The sequence below is a fragment of the Meles meles genome, chromosome 4 (genome assembly GCF_922984935.1).
Source record: "Meles meles chromosome 4, mMelMel3.1 paternal haplotype, whole genome shotgun sequence".
NCBI lineage: Eukaryota > Metazoa > Chordata > Mammalia > Carnivora > Mustelidae > Meles > Meles meles.
Window position 1 is genome coordinate 154535231 of NC_060069.1, and position 23325 is coordinate 154558555.

At 48.4% G+C, this 23325-nt stretch overlaps 1 protein-coding gene across 3 annotated transcripts in view; it reads right to left on the reverse strand.

Moving 5' to 3' along the window:
* RUNX1 (RUNX family transcription factor 1) overlaps positions 1-23325 on the reverse strand; it is a 248854-nt gene that overhangs the window by 58782 nt on the left and 166747 nt on the right. For all 3 annotated transcript variants that reach the window (XM_046002999.1, XM_046003000.1, XM_046002998.1), the window contains exon 6: positions 6849-6953. In XM_046002999.1, the coding sequence (XP_045858955.1) occupies positions 6849-6953 (105 nt within the window). The remainder of the gene's footprint in view (positions 1-6848; positions 6954-23325) is intronic.

Consider the following 23325-nt stretch of genomic DNA (forward strand, 5'->3'; position numbering starts at 1 on the left):
GAAATAGCACTTCGGTTTGCCGTGGCCCCGCTGGAAAGAGAAATCCAAGAGAATGGGCTAAATTTCATCGCATGCTTCTTCTCTCCCCTCTCCACCTCCGTTAGACTGAAAAAGGCACCTAAATCCTTTCCTGGGGTTCTCACTGGTACCAACCTGGAAGGAATTTTCCCCCTTCCTTTCTATAGCAATACAAATCCCAAATAAAAATCCTAGTGACTTCAGTATAGACAGGCTTGTTACCAAGAGGTCGCAGGCCTCCCCAGGTCTTGGTGAGCTCATGGAAGGGGGATTATCACTGCTTCCAGGGGGAGAAGCATACTTTCCCCTGGATCCTCTTAAATTCCCATTCATCCCGTGAACCTTTCGGACCTTGGCCTGAATTAGTCTGTAGAAAACTCAAGGGTCAGGGACATCTTTATATATGTAAAATTCTTCTTAGTCTAGTTTGATACTACTAAAATAATAAATAGAATGAGATTCTAAAATTCATTGGACACATTTAGGCAGATTATTATCAATCCTTGAAAAACTGCTTTTGCCAAGTCTTGGGGTAGTTTGGGCACTTAGCACGGCAAGAATTAAAGTACCCGTGGAAGTCACCCAGAATGTCCATCTTAGCACCAAAATGCCTTTCAGAGTGGGGAGGAAGACTATAAGTAAGAAGAACATTTCCTCCTCCTCTTGGAGCCTCTGTCTGTCTCCTGCTTTATATCTGGGTGGGCGGGAAGAAAGCATTATTTCCTTTCTCTTTTGTGAATCAGGATTTCATCTAGAAAGGACTAAGGTCCAAATCTGATATTTTAAGAATCTAAGGGATTAAGTAGATCACTTCACTGCCTGGAAGAAATGTTTAAGCTCTTCTGAGCACACACAGTGACCGTAGATGGATCATTACAATCCTGAGCTCAAAGTAGTATAAAACCTCCTGCTATTCTAGTAATTGGCGGAGAGCAAAGCACGCAAGTTTCCATCCCTCGAGAGGGCTGGACCCTCATGGACGTTCTTTGCCAAAGGGAGGGACCAGAACTTGGAATGTTTGCCCGGCGACCATTTTGTCACATTATCTATCTTTCCTGCAGGCCAACAACGGGGGTCCCTGCTTCGGGTCCCTGTCGATGCCATCCCCCAAGCAGACCCTGGGGACACACACGGAGCCAACCATCAGTACCTGGGGTCACGTGGCTGCCTGTTGGGTCCTGCCGCCTGCCCCAGGGTCCACCGGGGAGGGCTGGTTCCCTGCCTACCCAATGACTGCCAAGGCTCCGAGCCTCTGCTTTCTTGAAGACTGTATTTGAACCAGAATTATATCGATAAACCCTCCTAATAAAAAATTTCTGAAACAGAAATTTCAATACAATGAAGCCCAAGGAGGAGATGGTACAGTTCTTAAAACCAGACACTGGCGTCTGTGAGTCGCTGTGTCTGGACTGCTTCTTTCCAGTTCTGGCTTCCTGATGGTGTAGTCTTGGGCAAGGGACCTCACTTCTTTTTGTTTCAACTTCCTTACCTGTTTTTGCAAAGATGATACTGACTAATCTATGGGAAGCTCTTTGAATGGTGCTGGGCGAACAATGGTACTAATTGCCAGCTATTTTTATTATTAGGTGTTTCTATTATTATTATTATTATTTTAAAAGATTGCATTTATTTATTTGACAGAGAGAGTGCGGGAGCAGGGGGAAGGGCAGAGGAAGCAGCAGACTCCCCACCTGGGCTCAATCCCAGGACCCTGGGATCATGACCTGAGCTGAAGGCAGACGCTTACCTGACTGAGCCACCCAGATGTCCCTAAGTACTTTTATCATTAAGAGAAAATAATATTTTAAAAACCCTGTACCTTAGTCAGTCACACAAGCAATCTGTAAACATTTCTGCTCTTGCTGCCTTTTTTCAAAGAAACTTGATTTCAAATATCTTTAGGCCCATTACTGCCATAGTTTTCAGGTACTTTCTTCACACATTCCCTTTTTTCCCTCCAAACGTAGTCTCCATGTTTAAGGATCTCGTTTCTCCTGTCTCTCTGTTAGAGATTTGCTGCTTCCATTCAAAATCACAGAAGGAAATATATTTGTATGGTGTAATCGCAACAAAATCCTTAGCAAAGTGACAAAGTGATAAAGGGTTAGGCTCTCCAGGGGACCCATGTTAACCTTGATTCCCTATTTAAAAAAGATTAGTCGGCAAGAAGGTTAGTACTCCAGAAAAAAAGCATTTTCTGAAGCTTTTAAGGAACGGCTCCACCTAGCTATCTGTGACTATGAATTCCAAGCCCACACAACAGTTTCTGTGAGGGACCTGAGGCCAGGAGTTCTCCCAGAAATGGCCAGTATTTGTTGTATTAATCTTTTCACGTTTTAATTGGGTCACTCAGTGTTCTGGATGTAACCGATACCCGGCCAGACGGGTGATGGCTTGTGACATCAGAATGACGACCCAGTCTGTATCCCTGGAATCCCCACCCCTTGCCATCGGGTTGCTCAGGTCCTGACTGCTCACTCCCCTCAATGTCTCCTTAGCAAAATATCTTCCTCCGCGGCACTGAGGTGATACCTAGTCTCCGCGGAGAACACGTTTCAGTATCTTAATAGTATCCTATTACAGATGCATGGGCTAGAGCTCGAGTTTTTCACCACATCCCCCCAGTATAAAAATATACATAAAAACAACTCTCAGATATCCTTGTCCTGAAAAATTCCATCAGTCCATCTCTCGCGCTTAATGAGAACACTATCTTTCAATACGTTAACAAGCCACAAAGTGTTCTATGAACTGAAAACAGATTCCCCATGGCTGCTGAACGGAGCCCAGCCCGGGATATCTTCTGATGGTGCTCTTTCTCTGTAATAAATTCAATTTTTCATCCACTGGTAATTTCCCTATTAGTCTGAGATGTCAATAAAATCCTGCAAAGTGTGGGGGAAAAACACCTCGTGCACAAGTGTTTCAAGCTGAAGGCTCCATGCCTGCGACGAGACACCACCATTTGCCCTCCCTAGACCATCTTAGAGCAGGCATGAACCTGAGACGTCCTGGAAGCCAACACCTCATTTCAAACATGTGGCTATGAAGCCACATCAGAGAGCTTAGAATAGGTCATGCACGTACAGCCCAGGTGGATGGTGCATGGATGGAAGGACCGATGGATGGACAGACAGGAGTGCAGGGTTATGTGCCCGGAGCTCCTCATTCTCTTTCTGCCTTCATCACCAACTATTTCTTTTCAACCAAAGTACATCATTTCAATTCTCTGGGCTTTTCCCCTTTTTTCAGTCTGAGGCCATTAGGCCTGGAGGCTCTCCCTTCATCTCCCCTAGTCTTCGATTTCATGAAACAATAGGACTTTATAAAACTATTTGAGTTGAGAATGCCAGAGCCACTTTGTCAGGATCGGCCAGAATTCATAGTCCTGTTATGAGAAAAGGGACTTGGGAGGGCTTATGAATGCACAGATGTGATACTGAGTGGGCATCCTGATTGACATGCAATGACCTCTCTTGACATTACATTAGAAAGTGACTGTGAGTTATTCACGAGGACCAAGACCAGAGACAACCTAAGTGTCCATCAATAAATGAATGGATAAAATACACACACACACACACACACACACACACACACACACAATGGAATATTATTCAGCCTTGTAACGAAGGAAATTCTACCGTTTGCAACAACATGAATGAACATCGAGGGCATTATGCTGCATGAAATAAGTCAGATGGAGAAAGACAAGAACTGTATGCTCTCACATGTAAAATCTAAAAAAAAGAAAAAGGAACTCCTAGAAACAAAGAGCAACAGATTGGTGGAAGGCAGGGGCGGGGGATGGGGGCTGAGTGGGAGTGCAGGGAAGTGGGTGAAGGTGGTCAGAAGGTAAAAGCTTCCAGCTATACGGTGAACAAGTCCTGGGATGTCAAGTATAGCGTGATCACGAGAGCTAACAACACAGTATTGTATATTTGAAAATCGCTAGGAGAACAGATCTTAAAAGTTCTACACACACACACACACACACACACACACACACACACTTTAACCGTCGGAGGGGATGGGTGTGTTTACTGCTCTCACCGTGGCGATCATTTTGTAACATACACATATGTCAAATCATCATGTTGCGAACCTGAAACTTACACAATGTTATATGTCAATTATATCGCAATTAAACTGAAGAAAACTTGCTTCCCTTTGTCTTTGAAAGAAAGCGAAAGAAAGAAGGAAAAAGGCTGTGAGTCGAGCTTCATCAAAAAGTAGTTCCCACCTTGAATCTAGATTTTTCACATAATGAGGAAGACAGTCATGAAAATTAGCGCTGAGGGCCCACCCTTGCTTCCTGGGGGTGAAAAGAAAAGTTGGCATTGCTCTAGCCACCCGGGAGCCTGTGTGCATTCAATTATTTTTCTAGAAGTCCTTTGTGCCGTGTGAGACTATCTACCTGGGACTCTAACACCTCCCTATTCCATGCTTACTACCTTCCATTTCATTTTTCCTAAGACCCCAAATTCCACTTGTCAGGAAAGACTCCATAAGAACGGGTGCCTCCTTGGAGCAAATCCCTTCTGTCTGTTCAAGGAGCCGTTCTCAATAATGACTGTTTTCTGAAGTTAGAAAACAGCAGGAGGGAAAACAGGATACACAGGCCGCCACAATACTGTATTTTCCACCTCTGACTGCCAATTCTTAAAAGTCGGAGCGCCCACCATTTGTCTTCTGAAGCTGGGTGGATCTTTGAATGTTATGGGAAATACTGGCAGTGGGGCAAAACCCGCCCTTTTTCTAATGCAGGAGAGAGTAACAGGTAGAGGTATACCGCGGGGTCACTGGTTTAAGTTTCTTCCTCCAGGCAGGTTGGCATTTGAACGATTAGAACGGCTTCTATTTTTTTTTTTAATTATGTTCGGTTAGCCACCATAGAGTACATCATTAGTTTTTGATGTAGCGTTCAATGATGGAATGGCTTCTATTTTTTAACAGAGAGCAATTCTCCAGGCACCTGAGTGGGCCTTTCTCAAAGTTTAATTACCCTCAAAGTCAATTTCCTTACGCCTCACAACTGCCTTCCCCCAGCCCTGTGCCTGGCTAGAACCGAAGCCTGCTTCCTCTCTGGGCCTCTGCAGAGAGCCAAGGCACCTGCGCCATGTTTCGGTCACGTTATTAACATAACAGGGTCCCCAGGAGTCTTCAGTTTGCTGCTCCTACTTGGGAAACCTACAAAGGTGGGTTTGGTTGTCACTGTGTGGTCCCCTGCCCGTGACCTGCTTTTCAAACATAAGTTGGAATCAAGGGATGCTACCAACTCCCAGAGTTTCCTGAGTCTGGGCATGACTGGATCTTCTCCATGACTTCAAGAAAAAAAGCTGAGAGGGGATACACGAGGTCAGGAACAATGGGAGTCACAGACGAGGCGAATGGCAGTAAGGGGTTGGAGAATGAAATGCCATGTGCCGGGGGGTTGTCCCTGGTGGGTATGGTGCTTCCTTGTGGGGGTTCTTCCCACTCTGGGGCATTGAGGAAGCTGAGGCAACACATGGGATGGTTCTAGCAAGTGACTGAGACACCCTGAGGCTGTGGCCAGGACCGCAGGAAACACTCCCACAGCTGGGGTGAGCACAGGGTGCGTGAGGTGGAGAGCCACGCCTGGGGGCGACCCCACCGCCCCAGCAGCATCCCCACCATGAGAAGCACCTCTGGGGGACCACCCCGCTGAGCGGCAGCCTCAGAGGCAGCCAAGAGCCTCTACTGGGGATGGAGAACATTGGCTGGGTTCGTCCTCTGTGCCAGGTACCCAGCACTGTCTCCTTCTGTCTCAGAAAGCAGCTCTCACTATTGTCTCCATTTTGCAGATGAGGAGACTGAGGTCCAGGGAGGCTCCGTAACTTGCTGAAGGCTTATGTGCCTGAACCACTGAACTCCTCTCTTTTTGCCCCCAGAGCCCAAATTCCTAACCACTCTGGTTTATGACCAGATCTCCCTGGATCTTGACCTCCAGGAAGCCCTGTTTTTAAATCGCTCTCCCATCAGAAGAGAGAGTACTCATTTTCCACCAGGGACCTGATACGGTTTGGAGGCACGCGGACGCTGGGCAGAACCCGGCCTCTGTGTTGGGGAAGGGTGTGGCTCTGGAAAAGAGGGTTACTCTTGGGTTTACTCAAAGATAGTCATTAAGTCACCGTGAAGACATCTTTCTGCAGACTAAACAACCCCACTGCTTTTTAAAAAAGTTTTCCTCACAGGAGATCTTTTTTTGGTCCCGTCTTTCTATATTTACTGGTTTTTCCCCCGGGAATTCTTCTGCCCTCCCATTCTCTATTTTAATCAGTCCTGTAATAAGATTCTGATCTGTGCCACAAAGAAAAAGGTCATTTTCATAGTTTTCATCTCTTGCCTTAACAAATGGACAAAAGGCCAGCATGGGTAGTAATCGGCCCCTTGTGGTCTACTCTGAGGCTCAGGCACTTTTTCTTGGTGCCCAGGCCCCCTCGTGCCCCCACCCATCCATTTACTGTTTGTTTCTGATCCTGTGCTCACTTCACTGTGCATTTGAGGGACAAGTCCTCAGCCACCTGTGGCCCTGAAATGCTTCAAACGCACACTTGCCTCCACCCGATTTGCTTCTCTGCCCCCTAAGAGAATGCTTTAAAGGGAGTCCAGGGCTCAGAGACAGACTTTGAGGGGTGAGTGTCGACAATAAATTTTTTCTCTCTGCAGGGGCCGCACCGTCCTCTCTGACAGAGGTTTCCGCCACACGTAGCAGTGCCAGTCCAACCCAAGGATTCTGAGGGACCGTCCCCGGTGCCTCAGTTTACCAGCCCAGAAAGCCCGCCAGCCCCGATGGGGGGCCCACTTACTTCGAGGTTCTCGGGGTCCATCCACTGTGATTTTGATGGCTCGGTGGTAAGTGGCAACTTGCGGTGGATTGGTGAAGACGGTGATGGTCAGAGTGAAACTCTTCCCTGTCGGAAAACAAAAGGGAACAACAAAAAATGAGGGGACGGTCGGATGGGCCTGCCGGGTAGTCGACCATTAATTTATGCTTCCCAGCCCTCAGACTGGAAAGGTGGTACTTCTTCAGCGTAAGTGAGTGTTGTTTCCGACACTCCCTTAACTTCGGCTTTGCTTAAATTCTGAAAGGCACACCTCCGGTGTTGGTCCCGATGTTAACACTTCACGTGGTTACACGGCTTTCGTTAAATCATCAATAAACAATACAGGATCAAGAGAGATTTGGTTTTGTTTTCTTTCGAGCTGAGACTCTAGGGAACATGGGATTGGATTGGCAGCTATCCACTCCCAACTGTCTCCAAGGAATAAAAGAAACCATATTCATCTCTCCCCTCTAACATAGCTTGTCCCTCCAAGCATGAGGAAAGACAGAATTCCCAAGTTTGCGAATAGGCGAAGTTAAAATTATTCCCTCTGTATTTCAAAAACACTAATTGCTGGTTAATTGACTTTAAATATTACTTTTAAATGCTAGATGTTATTAGAGGCACTCAAGGGATTGGCCAGACAAAATTTATAGTCAATAAACGGACTTAACGATATGGAACTGACAGACTGAGATTCAATAAGGACTATAAACATACACACACACGTGGATCTCCACCCAAACTGCTTACGTACATGCGTGGCATGCGACTGTGTTTTCATTACAGGTGTTTACTGCTATGCTTTCGGTAACTTTAAAAAAAACTATTTAAAAATATATTTATAAGTTAGAATACAATGGCTAACATGTAAGTAAATAATTAATATAAATATACCAATAATTAATATTAATAATATAAGTATTAATATGTATGTATATTAAAAATTTAAAATATTTCTTCTTGGCCAAGCACTTCAGAGGATGAACTCCAGGTTTGAATGCTGGCTAGCTGTCCTTTGGCCAGGCCCTAGACCCCTCCGTGCCTCAGTGTCCTTAACCTGGAAGATGGGTACGCACGGCACGTTGTACCTTACAGCATTTGCGGGGAAGTTAAATGAGTTAATAGGAGTTAAACCATTAAAACAGTACCTGGGCATGAAGGTACGTGTGTGTGTGTGTGTGTGTGTTGTGCCCACTTTTGTTATTTTTCTTCTCTGTTTCTCAGAGTTCTCCAGCAGGATTCTAAGGTTTGACTAAGCATGATGCTTGGACCGCCCACATCACGGCAGTGGGTTTCTGTTTAACAGTGTCTCCTCTTAGTCATGTAAAATGAAACAAAACCAAACAGAAATGAAAGGAAAACAAAACAGGCCCATTCATTCCCCTATCTGCTCCAAAGCTGCTTAAAAAAATCTACTTGCCTTCCTTCCTCAAGTTAGAACAGAATATTTTCAACTGTCATGCATGTTTTAATACAAAAGAAAGCCACGAAAAAAGCTCAGTAAAAATATATAGGCCCTCCAATGGCATAGGGGTTAGGGGTACCAACCCCTGCACTGTGGAAATTCGTGTATAACCTTTGACATCCCCCCAAAAGGACCATTAGCCTACTGCTGACCAGAAGACCCACCCACAACGTAAGCAGTCAATTAACACATATTTTGTATTTCTTATGTATTATATACTATGTTCTTACAATATAGTAAGCTAGAGGAAAGAAAACATTGTAAAGAAAATTGTAACGTTTACAGTCCTGTACCGCATTTATCAGAAAAAACCTGCATGTCAGTGGGCCTGCATGGTTCAGCCCACGTTGTTCAAGGGTCAACTGTGTCATCTTTGGCCGTAGCAAGCCAGCTATTCCTAATCATGAAAAGCCCCAGTGAACACTCCCGAAGGACCTGCACTGTGTCTCCCGGGAAGCCTGTGATAAGAAGAACAGTGACAGGGGCTCCTGGGTGGCTCGGTGGGTTAAAGCCTCTGCCTTCGGCTCAGGTCATGGTTTCAGGGTCCTGGGATTGAGCCCCACATCGGGCTCTCTGCTTAGCAGGGAGCCTGCTTCCCCCCCCTCTCTCTCTGCCAGCCTCTGCCTCCTTGTGATCTCTGTCTGTCAGATAAATAAATAAAATCTTTAAAAAAAAAGAAGAAGAAGAAGAAGAACAGTGACAAATGGTGATTGGATGCTGAAACGGGCTTTGTCTGGCCTGGCTTTACAACCAAAGTCATGGCCGACCTATCTGCCTGGCGAGGTGAGGCTGCTTTCTGAGGAGGGGTGCCCATGGGACCAAAGCACTGGAGAAGCCCGGGAGTCCCAGCCCCCAGACTCCTCTTCCCATCGGCTGCTCTTCTATCCCGGAACCTGGAGAAGATTCCTTTTGGGCTTTAGGGATTTGCCATCTTGAGAACATGGTTCACATGTGGCTTCAGAAAGATGCCCCAGATCACCTCTCCCCTGGGATCTTGCCAAAGTAGGGGGAGGGCAGGAGGGACTGCACGTCAGGCCCAGAGAGGTGGGCACAGTGACGTGGAGGTGGGCGGCACTTCCGGCAAGAGGGTTAGATGTGAGTTCTTAGAAACTAATGGTTTGACCTCTCCAGTCTCCTGGTCTGCAAAACAGGGGTTTCCGGACTTGTGGGATTACCCACAAGGTCCCCTGCAACTCTGACTGTATCTTCTGACTTTGCAGCCCTCCCAGAGCCCACGTTCATGGGCACACGGGTGCTTCCTCAGTTGCCCGGGCTGCTGTCGCAAACCAGCACAGACCCACAGGCTGAAGGCAACAGAATTCTATGCACTCTCACTTTTGGAGGCTACAAGTCCAAAATCAAGGTGTTGGCTGGGCCACACGTTATCTGAAGGCCCTAGGGGAGAATCCTTGCTCCCAGTGCTGGTAGTTCCTGGCAACCCTTGGTTTTCCGTGGTTTGCAGCCGCATCTTGCAGTTTTTGCCTCTGTTGTCACACGGCCTTTTTCCCCGTGGGTCTTCGGTCTCCAAATCAAGTTTTCTTTATAAGGATACTGGTCATTGGAGTTAGGGCTCACCCTAACCCAGGATGCCCTCGCCTTATTGATTACAGCTGCAAAGCCCCTCCACAGAAATAAGGTCACACATTCCAAGGTTCCTGGTGCACATGATTTAGGGAACACTGTTCAGCCTAGTTTGAGTTCAGACACCAAGTGTCTTAAGAGTTCCAGTCTTGGCACTGTGGGTCACAACTGTTCTACGGACAACTGCTCTTTTTACCTCCTGAAATGGGTCCCACTCCTGTGGAAGGCTTGCTATAACTTATACATCCTATTCTTGGTTTCCTAAACGACAGGTGAGAATTATCACCGTCATAATACTGGCATTTTTAGGTTTGTGTAGGACTTAGAACTTTTCAAACACATTCCCCTATATTATTGCATTTGATGCTCATAACGTTCTTGTGAAATAAACAAGACAGATTTTATTGTTCCTGGTTGACAGGTAGCAAAGCCAAAGCTCAGAGATGTTAGGCCACTTCCCCAAAGTCACACAGCTTGTATACACAGCAGAACCCAGATGTCTCAGCTTTACACCCACTGTTCTTTGCATTATTGTCATGGGATCCCAAATCTCTACTTGCAAACTCCGTGACACCAACACCAGGAATCCAAACTCTTGGTACTTTTTCCGTGCTCCACCACCACCCAAAAAAGTGAATAAAGGGACACCTGAGTTGCTTTTCTTGGTTAAGTGTCTGCCTTCCACTCAAGTCATAATCCCAGAGTCCTGGTATCAAGTCCCACATCGGATTCCTTGCTCAGCAGGGAGCCTGCTTCTTCCTCTGCCCCTCCCCCTGCGTGGCTCTCTCTCTCTCTGATAAATAAATAAATAAAATCTTAAAAAAAAATTTTGACTATAGTCCCAGTGGCTTCCCTATATCCAGAATGTGCTTATAAGCTAACTGTAAGCCTGGTTATAATGCAGCTTCTCACTGAGCTGAATTTGCCCTCCTGGCAACTGAGCATTGAACGCCGCCCCCTGGTTAACCACAGATTGGCCTCCTTAATCAGGAATGAAATTCAACCAAAGTGAATATTTGTGAAATTGGAAATTGTTGCTCATCATTATAATTCCATCATTTTATGCCCATCCTTTTATGGGCAGTCCTATGAACCGTCCGCCCAGCACAAGCTACCAGCTAGAGCAAAAGTTTTGACCCCAGCGATGTGGTTCACGAAGGTGGAGATATTCTGGTCGTTTCCCTCACAATGGGCTCTTGTTCACAGCCTCGAGCACCGGGATCTGCTTATTACCTCACAGACCGAGGTAATAAGTTATGACATTTGGTTCACAGGTGGGTGTGACATTTTCCCACTCCAGGAAACCTCTGCCTTCCACTTTCTCCTGCTCTGAGACCCGCCCTGGCACTGTGTGCTTGGTAACTGGGGACAGGGGGCCAGTGGGCCCCTGGGGCTGATCCACTGAGCTCCAGGACCCTCCCACGCTCTGCCGCCCACCACTTCCCGGCCCATTCCTGCTGAGACTCAGCCCTTCTTGGCCGGCACCTGCAGAAGGGGTAGCCGCACCCCAGAAGCACACGCGTTATTTGCCAAATTCCCTCATGAAACTGACCTATGGGCCTGGTATTTTAAGTGCGTGGGTGTGGAGGGCAAAGCCGCTCAGGTGTTTTTCCCAGCAAACTGCAGTTGGAACAGTAGGTCAGGGGACAGCAAAGGAGCACGGGCCGGCTCAATCACAGCCACCCCAAGAGTGGACCAAATGCAGGACGGAAGGCAGCGGCAGGAGGGTGGTGCTACTGTAGAGACAGCCGAGGTTCACCCTTGCAGCCTGGAGATAGTCCTTGCCAGGAGAGGCTGGAAGCCTCCTTGCTGCCCTGGCTTTGGCACCTGGAGACAAGCTGGGGCCTTGGCCAGTGCACAGGTGACCCTGGGTGGGCTACAGCTCTGGGTCCCCCAGGGGGTAAGCTGCAGGGTTACAGGTGTCCAGCATGGGGATTTGGGAGCTAAAGGGGTTGGGGGCACTGAGACCTCCCTTCTCCCCGCTCATGGAGACCTAACCCGTAGTCCAGAGAGCAGCCTCTGCTCTGCCCACGGTTGGGTTCCAGCAGGAAACGATTTAGAAGCACAAACCCTGTTACTGAATAAAGTGGGAGGACACGACAAGGGACAGAAGAGCTCCCTGTCACCCGAAAACAACAAAAGATAAGGCACCGATTATACGGTCTGGTGGCCCTGGGAATATACAGAAGGCTAGGTCTGATCCAGACCCTCAAGCCAAAATGCCCGTGTCTTAAATCTCTGCCACTTGCTAGCTGTGCGACCTTGGGCAAGTTACTTAACCCATCTGGGCCTCTGCTTTGTCATCTGCGAAATGGGGCTAATACCAGTCTTTCCATCTCACAGTGCCATTATGCAAGTGAAATGTAATAACGAGTCAGCAAGTATTAGTTTAATCATCGTTAGAGACATGCGAAACATGATATGCAACGACAGAGCCTTGGGCAATCCCGGGAGGAAGAGCAAGTGAGGAGGGGTGCTGGGGTCTGACGAGGGGGTGGTCGGTGTGCAGGTCAGTGCTCCGGAGACGGCACCCACCGAGCTCCACCAGGCCCCTTCCCTAGAAATTCCAGCAAACCAGGGCAGAGCGCACAGGGCGGCCAGCAGGACAGCAGAGCGAGGCCCACAGCCCCATCAGGGAGAGACTGCACGTTGAACTCGAAGGTCAAGTTCACTCCGGCCCGCCAGCTGGCGATCTTGGCGAGGCACAACTGTGGCTGGCTGATCCGCCTTATAAACAAGCTGGGCCAAATGCTCCCCAGCAGAGCCTGTGGCCTCCCCCTAGACGCCAGCTTGTTCGTCCAAGTGCAGGACAAAATACTGCCTGCTTTATTTAGTTGGGAAGAAGGTCACGGGTGAGTCCTCGCGGACGCTGGTGGCCCTGACCCGCAGGGCAAGGCAGCCCCTGCTCTGCGCGCTGGGTCTCCCCGCGCCTGTGGGCCCTGGGGCCGGTGAACTCTGACAGCCGACTGTGGTCTCATAAAGCCGCGGCTGGACACGGCAGTTCCGCATGGCCCGGGTGCCCACTCCACTTCCTCACCGCATCTAGGAAGTGGCTAAACCTCAGAACTGCTCCCCAAAGGGCTGAGGGCGGGGAGGGGAAGAAGAAGCGTAAAGGCCACTCCAACTCCTCTCTAGTCCAGAACAAAGAGCAGATTTGGAAGAGGGGGAGGGGGCTGCCCCGTTCCAGGAACGTCCCCCTACTCCAGTGGGGTCAGGGGCGACTTTCCAACTATCCCCCAGTCCTGTTGTGACTGTCCCTCCCAGGGTTTGGCTCCTGGGGAGCCAAGCCCCCTGCTGGGGCTCTTCAGCAGCTGGGGTGTCCTTGGGGTCCCTTTGGACCTGTGAGTCATCTTCTCCTTTTTGGGCAGTTTCGGTGGGATGTGAAACTTGCCCTTTGTCACGCAAGGGAAGGCTGTAGGCACAGAGGACCATCTGCGTGGGGGGTCATACAACCGCGCGAGGCCCAGCACAGTTCTCACGCATGCGTGCGTCGCTGCAGGAAAGCCGGTTGTGCTCACACACTTAAAACACGGCAGGCAGCGAGTCAGGAAAAATCAAAGGAAAAAAGAAAAAAACAAAACAAAACCAAAAAATGCATCTTTTGAGAAACAAGACAGCCTGTGAAGGCCCGCGTTTGGCCCTTCGTAAATTCTGGAAATCCCAACTGATTCTGAAATGTTGCCGGAGGCTTTCTCCTTTTACCATATAGATTGTGCCCGGCCTCCTTTTTCATCAAGGATAACTGAGTATGAAAATTAATGCCCCCTCAGATTCCAAGGGGACAGCTGAAATATTTTTCACAAAATATTTTTAATTTACATGTCTCACTTTTCCACTGGAACAACCAACCTAAGGGCCAAAATTCATGCTTTTGCTCTCTGTCCATTTCGTCATCCAAACACATACCACGACTTTTGACAGTCCAGCTGTATCATTGTTTATTTGGGGATTTCTGAAGAGGGTACAAATCCTTCAAGTGGCACAGAAATTTCCTACTTTCTCTAAACTGAACCGAAATCAAGATGTTGGTGTGTGCCCAGTTCCGTGCAAAGGGCCCCCTATGTTTGCGGATGTGTTTATGTAATTGTGCCTGCATCCACACGGGCAAAATGTAGGCAGGGGGCCCATGTTATTGGCACCCCGAACCCCAAAGCCTACTGACAGAAGCTCAAAACACAGAACTCATTTTTTCATAAAAACCAGCATTTTTTTTTGAATGATGGATTGTTTGAAAAAGTTGTTTTACTTATAGAAAACCAAAAACATGCAAACCATTTTCTCTGGAGATGTTCTATAAAAACAAGCTGAGGACAGGGACAGCATTTTATTAATCTCTGTGTCTTCTGTTCCAAGACAGTACAAAATGTCTGATAACTGGATCAATGAATTCTTCCGTCAACTTTCGGTTCTGACAGCTGGTTCTTTATGATATCTGATTTCACTTTGAAAGCATCACTTGCCTTTTTCTGTGGCTCGGGTGTGAGCTTAGCTTTACGAAAGGAATGGGGGACGAGGCTTCTTCAGGGAGAGTAGTTACCGAACCCCAAGGGGCTACGATGCTCCTGTGACCTTGCACTCTTCCCTAGATTTCACCATCCCTCGCTGATCTTCCCTTTTCTTTTGGTATCAGAGTTCCTGAGTATTTTGGTGGAAGAATCAGGTTTTAATCCTTTTAGCCCAAACACTTCTAAGACCCTGAATTTACAGCTCTCTTTAGGCCAAGGCCACACCCGCTGCCAGGAGAGCCCTCTGGTTCGTGGCCCAAGTTGCCCAGCGGAAGTTGAGCTAGAAGCTAACAGAGGACAGGTGATCAAAGTGGCCTCGTCCTAGCCGGATTCTGTTTGTGTGATGGTCCAGTGGCTCAAATACACAGCCCAACACCACACTGGTGCTACCCAGAGGCCCAGGGGTGGACACTTAGAAAGCAAGGCAGCGCTGGGGTCTTCTGTTCCTGCCACCAGCCTTTTAAACCACACAGTGGCTGTTTCCTAGGAAGCATGAGGTCAGGTGGGTGTGGAAGCTAAGAGAGGAGAGGTAAGCCCCAGGCAAGGCTGGGAATGTGGTAGCCAGCTCCTGGCAGGAGTGGACTCTGGGCACAATGACAATTACCAAATGAGCTTTCTGCAAATTGGGTATGCACTCATCTGAGGCTGCCTGCAGGGAGAACTGGAAGTTCTCGGTCCCTGTACCCCCAGGCATCCTTTCCCTTCTTCCATCTGCAATCTGCCTATCTACCTACAATTTGTATCCGGGTACATCCAGTCCCTGTTGAAATACAAGCTGGTGGCTCTCCATTTCCCTGGGAGCAGACCAAAATTCCCAGTGTGGATGGATGTCAAGGTCCCGAGCAGCTCTTTGGGTCTCATCCTGCTCCAAGATCTTGCCCAGAAGGCTACCCAAGCATCTTCCGGCTCCTGGACAGACCAGGCATTCCTCCCCACCCTATTTTCTCTGCTTGGGACACTCTTTTCGACGCCTTCACCTGGATACTCTTCCACACCCTGGAATGTCTCAACTGAGATGACAATATGCATCGTTCACATCTGATGAAAGACTGAATAAAGAAAGAATGAGGTAGCCTCATCCAGTCACCTCTGGGGGGGGGGGTCGGTTCTCAGAAAAAAGCGATGGACATTATCCTTCCCTGATTGGAAGGGTCCAAAGCCTGTGTGAGACTCACCAGTTAAAGTGGAAAACACAAGGTCCTGCCTGTGTCAAAAGGTCCAGCAAATGTCTGCAGCAATGATCATAATACTATTATCGTATTTATTTATGAATATTTATGAAACTCCTGCTGCATCCCGAGCACTCTCATTTTACAAGGTTCTTTGCAGGATAACAGAATTGCTTGTATCCAGGAGTGGACACGGGAAAACAGCCTCTTTCCTAATGTTCTTATTCAGGGACTCGAGGGCTGACTCCACTGGCTCTTACCCAGCCTCCCCCCAGCACTTCTTGCTGCAGAGGGAAGGACCACACTGAGGTGTGGTTCTTCCTGAGTCTTGCCACACTGACATCATCTTGTTTCAATCATCCTGATAACCTTCCAAGTGTGTATGAAAGGCACATCACACCTACTGCACAGATGGGGAGACCGAGACTAGCACCCCTTAGCAAGTCCAGCAAGGGCACCCACTTCTCGTACATGCCATGCTACCTTCCAAAGACCCGCAGAATCCTCACAGCTAGACGTGTATGTTCTATGCTGTCATTATGAATCAGAGGACCCTTGAATGGGAGACAATGGCTTTAGTATCATCTAGAACCCATGGATTTGGATAGAATGCAAGATGCCAGCATAGTAAGAGACCTTTCCCAGTCAAAGACAGATTAATGAACTCCCCCATTTATAGATGGCCAAGGATGTTCACTTGCAGTTTCTGAAAATGCTGATACAACCTTAAGGTGGCTTCCAAAGGAACAGCCAGGATGTCCTTAAGCACAGTCCCAGGCAGGCTGCCGTGAGACTACCATAAAACTCGCTAAACCTGGGTGGAGTCAGCAATTACCATGCAGGAAGAGTGTGATGCTGCTGGGTGCCAGCCTGCGGAGCCCAGCGACAGGACAAAGGGATTATTCTGCTTCGTTGTGAAAATGCAGTGTTTATTGTTAAAATACGGTTGGGAATTAAAGGGGCATGTATGAATCATAAATATTTGCATGCCATTAATGTTTGGACAAAAGACTTGGAATGGCTACGTTGGGAGAACTTCTTTTCCCATGAAAAACAGTGCTTCATATTACAGGACATATTTAATTTCGTCTCTGCCATCGCTAATCTGAAATCTCAGTGCCTGCTGCGTATAACTCTTTCGCGACCTGAACTCGACGCGGCTGAGGAGTGAGGGCAAGGGTTGATGGTCCCTTCCTGGAAAACTCTTCTGTTTGGAGAAACAAAAAAGCAGGTTCCCATTGTTGTTGTTACCAGCTCACAGAGTTTCCACCTCCTCCTCTACGGCATTAGTGTCCCTGAAGCAGATGAGCCACGTAAAGGAATAAGACTTATCGTGGGTCTTAGGGCAGGTCGTCCTTCCTGCACACTCCCCCCACCCCACCGCCAAGGACAAAGCCAGAATCGGGCTCAGAAAGGTCGAGTCACTTGCCCACAGCTGCACAGCTCTGTGCCAGTGTTCTCAACAAGGGTGGGGGGCATCCCTCCACCCCCGCTCCCACCCCCGAGGACTTTTGGCAATGCCTGCAGACATTTGTGGTTGTCGCAACTGGGAGGGGACATGTTATTGGTTCCTGGGCTGAGGCCAGGGATCCTGCTAGCCATCCAACAACACGCAGGACGGCCCCGCGATAAAGAAACACCAGCCCTAAATGTTGATAGTGTTGAGGGTGAGATGCTCGCCTCAGTCGTAGAGAATCCAGTCAAGCCCGCATATGTAGGAACCATGAGAATACACCACTCAGGGAGCAAGGGTCCTGGGGCAGTCACTCATTTGAAGATATTTCATGAGAAATACCCACTCGGCACCAGGCACGGGTGATACCACAAGGTGCCTTTCTAGGTTTTGAAAATTCTGGGGCGTCCACCTCTTGGGAGTTGCAGGCGTGTCTCTCAGGGTGCTCGGGTCTCAGTTACCACCGCCCTGCCCCCACGCATGCCACAGCTGTTCTTGAGCTCTGGCCCCAGCGACCTTGACTCCCAAGCACATGTGGGGAGAGCACGTGGGCTCTGGGCAGTCCCCAGCACAGATGAGGCCGGCAAACTCCCACTCGGATAGCGAGATTTCTCACATTATTTGACACGCGCTGGAGCTCCATGCCGAATCGGGGAGAGGACGGCCGCTTTACTGAGGGGAGCGAAAAGAAGCAGGTGTACCCATGGGGCAGGAGAGTTAGGTGCGGGGCTTCCCATGCAGGGTAAAAGCAAGCAACCAAACAAAAACCAGAGAAAGCCCTCACGGCAAAAGGTATTTGAGAAATTCAACCCACAGCAGATGTTACTTGGATGTGAGAAGAACCCCGAGAGGACTCACTGGATTTTTTTCAAACCACCTTTGCCTGACTCTTCAGTGTGGGGAACAAGATGAGAGCAGATATGTTGGGGCGGGTGAGAGAAAGCTCTGGAAGAATCCACCTGTCTGTCTGTGGTAGCTGCAAACCCAGGGCCATCCCAGAGACGGCCAGCAACTTGGGTCCCTTCTCTTGTCCTATATGTTCCCCCACATACTTTTTTTTTTTCCTCAGGTGTGCACACCAAGCCCTTTCCAACATCTGCAAGGTATGTATGTCAGGGATGCCTTCCAGGACTTGGCTTTTCACACTCTTTAGTTCGAGTGGACACTGGCTATTCACATCCCTCTGTGATCCTGGACAGGGGATCTGGGGTCCCGGACTGAAGCCCCATGGGGGGGTGGTGCTGAGCACTGAGAAGCCAGCAGGATCCTTTCATTGTTTCTAACCATCCCTGTGGACCTGCACCTGTGGGACATTCCTGGGGGGGCATCGGCAACGGGGGGGGGGGAGTCTTCCAGGAAAAGCTTCTCCTGCTATGTGGCCCCATCTTTGGCCTCTTCTGGACCCCACCACCACATCGCCCCATCCGGGATGTTGGTGTTCGGAGATGGGGGTGATTCTATGTGTACAGAACACTGGTATGTCTTCATCCTTAAATTAAGACTTAAGGGGGACCTGGGTGGCTCAGAGGGTTAAGCCTCTGCCTTCGGCTCAGGTCATGATCTCAGGGTCCTGGGACTGAGCTCGGCATCAGAATCTCTGCTCGGCAGGGAGCCTGCTTCCCGCCCCCCCACCCCCTGCCTGCCTGCTTGTGATCTCTCTCTCTATCAAATAAATAAATAAAATCTTTAAAAAAAAGACTTAATACTCAGAGATGGTTTCTAATTTTATTTTTTTATTCTCTGTGTACTTTTTAAATGTACGTGTTTCATGCATTTTGTAGAGAGGCAGAAAGGGAAGGTAGAGGGGCAAGGGAGAGATTTTACGACTTCTTATGAATGAGTGTGATGTGAGCTGAGGGTTCTCAGTCTCGGCAGGACTCACGTTTCAGACGGGTGACCATGCTGTCAGGGGGTTTGTCCTAAGTACACAGGGTGTTTAGTAGAGTCCCTGGGCTCCACTCACTAGATGTCCCCAGTAGTTCCCTGTCCCAGCTGTGACACCAAACATGTCTGTAAGCTGTTGACAAGTGTCCCATGGGAGTCTAAATCACCCGAGCCGGAACCACTCGGAGAGACCACCATCAAAATCGTCAAGCAGGGGCGCCTGGGTGGCTCAGTGGTTAAGGCCTCTGCCTTCGGCTCGGGTCATGGGTCCCGGGGTCCTGGGATCCAGCCCCGCATCGGGCTCTCTGCTCAACGGGGAGCCTGCCTCCTCCTCTCTCTCTCTGCCTGCCTCTCTGCCTACCTGTGATCTGTCAAATAAATAAATAAAAAATCCTTAAAATCGGCAAGCAGACAGACTGATAAAATACCAACTGTGAACTGCCGTGTCCCAGTGGGACGATGAAGGCAGAGCATCTGGAAAGACCCAGCGGAGCAGGTCCTGGAGACGCACCATTTAACGGGGCAGACAAAGCCATATTATGAGATGAGTTTAGGTCAGCTCCTCATTAATTCTAAATAGATAAATAGATACCGATTGTACTCCACACAACGGTTTCAGGTAAGAATGAAGGAAAAACATCTGTGAGGACCCAAAACCACCGCCTTGAGCAAACTGGAATGTTTCCACCTCGAAAAGGCCCATCCCTCCTTGCCTCGTTTGCCCAGACCTGATAAGTGCACAGATTACCAACTGTGCTCACACCGCCCCTGTTCTTGTGCATTGCCTTTGTTTCAGCGAAGCAGAGTCTCCTTTGTTTGCACACGGTGACTCAGGGAGGGCCACACAGCGCCCGTGAGAATGCCCGACAGCCCTCCCAGGAACCAGACCCAGGCTTTTCCTTGGGTCGGGAGGCTGGGGGAGTTGGAAGGGATCTATAATTTGTGTCTCCTGTACATTCGTAAGGACGGTCTTAACTCTCCGGGGAGAAGCCGGGATTAATGTAAGTTGAAAAATAGGTCGGAAATTTACCTAACATCTTCCTGGAGAAAAACACAGGTTACGTAGCTTCTAAACAAACGCATCTTCACCCACGAAATCACAAGACACATGTTTTTGAACCTGGCAGCTGAAAGGCCACGGGCCTCTCTCCAAGGAGCTTGTTGGGATCGCTGCATGGTTTGGGGGTCCTCAATGACCTGAAACGCTCCCTGGAGACAAGTTCAGTGACAACAAACAGACTTCCTACGGATCCATGCCCAGTGTAGGCCAATAGAGTCTGGGCCATATGTCTGAATCCCAAACCCGCGCAAGGCAAGGCGTACGCCAAGGAGAGCTCCATTTGGGACTGTTCAGTCAGACTGTGTACACTCTGTCGAGTGCAGACTCACTAGTGAAGGGGGACAGATGTTGCCAGGAGTCCACTAAGGTGTGTGTCTGAAATACAAATCTCGAGGAACAGCAGTTCGTCCCCGACGCCCCACGAGTGAACAGATAAAAGCAGCGTATTTGGAAGTGTTCCTATGAACACTCAGTCCACGCTGCTCACTTATTAATTTTTGTCAATTGCATCATTTAGACTTCAGTGAGAAGATGCGATTAGCATGCATTTAGTCCCAAAGATAATTTGGTCCAAGAAGACTTCTCAGTGGGAGGACGGATGTGTGCACACGTGTGCACACACACCCCACCAACTCAAAGTCCAACAGATCCTCCAAAGCCACAGAACCTCCACTGACGGGACATGACTCTTTATAAATATCCGTTTACTGATCTGAACTCGTTTCAAAACCAACAGAAAGAGAACGGTCACCAGACAGTATACTCTCTCTCGTTTCTGACAAGTAATTTTTCTTTAAAAAAAAAAATGACACAGACTCTGCTCCTCCATAACCCATCTTCTCCACCCTCGCTTGCCCCTTGCCAACCAGCACAAAAAGAAAATACAAAACTGATTTATTAGAACCAGAGCAGCATTGCAGCCGTTGGCCGGATCACTGTTTATGTCTATAATGCTTGCTGCTGAAACAGGAAGCTCTAAAAATCATTCAACCATTATTTCTCTCAGAGGCTGTTTCTGATTGATAGTCCTCAGTCCCCACCAAAAGCAACCGCCCTGACCAAACGCAAGCCGGCCGGCACGGAATGGTTGGAGGGTGGGTGAAAGTCTAGCATCCGACCACCAACTCTGAAATAGTATTCATACCATTAGTTTCATTTGAAAAAAAGCTGTGTGACACACCCGGGATGTCTGGCATTTCATAAAATCAGCAAGAAAACCATGAAGAGATAGATTGTGAAACTCTATGTTCCAGGCATAAGCAGTTTCCAAGAGAGCTTTCCTCCCTGGTCCTTGCCATGGTGTTAGCAGGAACCGGGACTGCCAGGGGTAGTGGCTGGGGGTAGGGAGCAACTTGCTTTGAGAAAGTATCGCTACCCTTTTATTGGCAAAAGGGAAACAGAATGAGAAACCTGATCTCTAAAGATGAATTCTCCATCAGATCAGGGACATCAGCTTTCGACCCGCCATCCAAAGGAATTATTTGCTGGGGCTGCCTGGGGCTTGGTATCTCAGAAGCTGGTCTTTTTTCATTGTTGTTGCTTTTAATCATGTCTTTTGCTGGTATTTTCTCCAGGAGATCTGATTGCTAGCTTTATTATCTTGAACGTTGCCCATGGAACAGCTCTGGGGCTGTCAGATGAATTTTTCCTGCCCCTCATTATGGGACTCTGGAATGGAAGGGAGAATGACTTGGGTCCTATGATAATATTCTGAGTCATTCCGATCATTTCTTAGGAACAACCACTCCATAAAGATGGGTCTCTTTTCGCGCAGAACACCAGGACAGTTCAAATGGACCTTCCCTCCATCCCAGCCATGGCCTTTCACTCATCTGAAAGCAACCTCCCCACACTGTTCCTCAAATACTGCAAAATACTGTAAGAATGAAACCGCCTTAAGTAACAAACATTACACAAATATGCAATAACCCCGATTGTGACAGGGTAAATATTATGTCTGGGAAGACATCCATAGCAAGAACATAATGAAGGAATTTCATTTTTTAAAAGCACTGAGGAGGGGAACTATTTTGAAAGTGGGGGAGATTTAAGTTGCCAGGGAGGTCAACATAAATAGAAATTCCTCCAAGGAATTAAACCCCATTCTAACAGATGGGAGAACTCCCAGACCTCATGGGGCTAAGGGTGGGATTCACGCTGCAGCTCTGCAGGGGTGTGTGTGATGGGAGGGACAGGTGAGGGGCAGGGGGAGCTTAGGCATTCACTAGGGAAGGACTGCACGTGTGCATACCTGACGGCCTTTGGGAGGTTTGGACCAGCAGTTCGAATGGGATCTCTTTTCCTAATTATAGAAACCTGGTCCTGGCTATAATAAAAGCAGGTGTTACCAAGACACATAGGGTGCAAGAAGGATGTCCACCTCGTCTGTTCATTTATTCACATTCCACTTAACTACTCGGTGCAGCCTAGTGTGAGGCCAGCCCTTCATGGTCAAGGCCAAGTTCCAAATTCACAGACGCTCGGCTTTGCGGGGCGGGGGCGGGGGGGTGTGTGGCCCGTGGATCTCCAGAAGGTCCACAAACGAGCCTCAACAGTCCTGGAAACTGAAACTGTGCATGAAACTCTGGGTAGAAGGGCCCATGCATATTTTCCCCCCCTTGGGAGAAAAGGATTTTCGCAATTATCTATGATGTTCCCAAAAGATTAAAAAATCATATTCTTAGGAATTAGGAGGAAATTTGCACTGGATTCTCTTCCTCCTTCATGATGTGGTTGATGATACGGTCTGGTAGATTTCCTCTTTGGTTCTAAAATGAATTAACTAGAGCCGTTTCCCCTGATTAATGGATTCCTTTCCAACTGATTATGTACTACCCCAGCGACAGAAGCACTCACAGTTCTCCCTGCCAAAATTTCTTCAGTGTCTCTCAGCTGCAGCCATGAGACGCTTTCTTGTAACTGAAAATACCAGTGATAACCTGCCTCAATTGTTGATGTCAACTGACATAAGCTACTGCTAATTAACCTTGCCCAAGAGAACTTCTTTTGATCCTGAAATTCAACTTTCTTGGGGGTGAAGGACGGTTCTTCAGAACGTGTGGTTAAGTGTGAAAGTCCTGAACAACACTCTGTGTGCTCGGCATCACCTCTCATCAGAGGGGGGCTGTCCTCTCCTCTTGCCCTGTAAGGACAGAGTCCAGGCCTATGGAGACACCGAATCAAGAGGAAGCAAACCCTAATGGGAAAGTATCCCCTGCCTGCAATTTAAACAGATCAGGAGAAAAAGGAGGGAAGGGGAAACAGGAAGACAGTTCAGACTTGAAGCCTTCACCAATATTTTTCAGGGGCCAATGTTGTCAGCAAGGCCCTAAAAGCCGG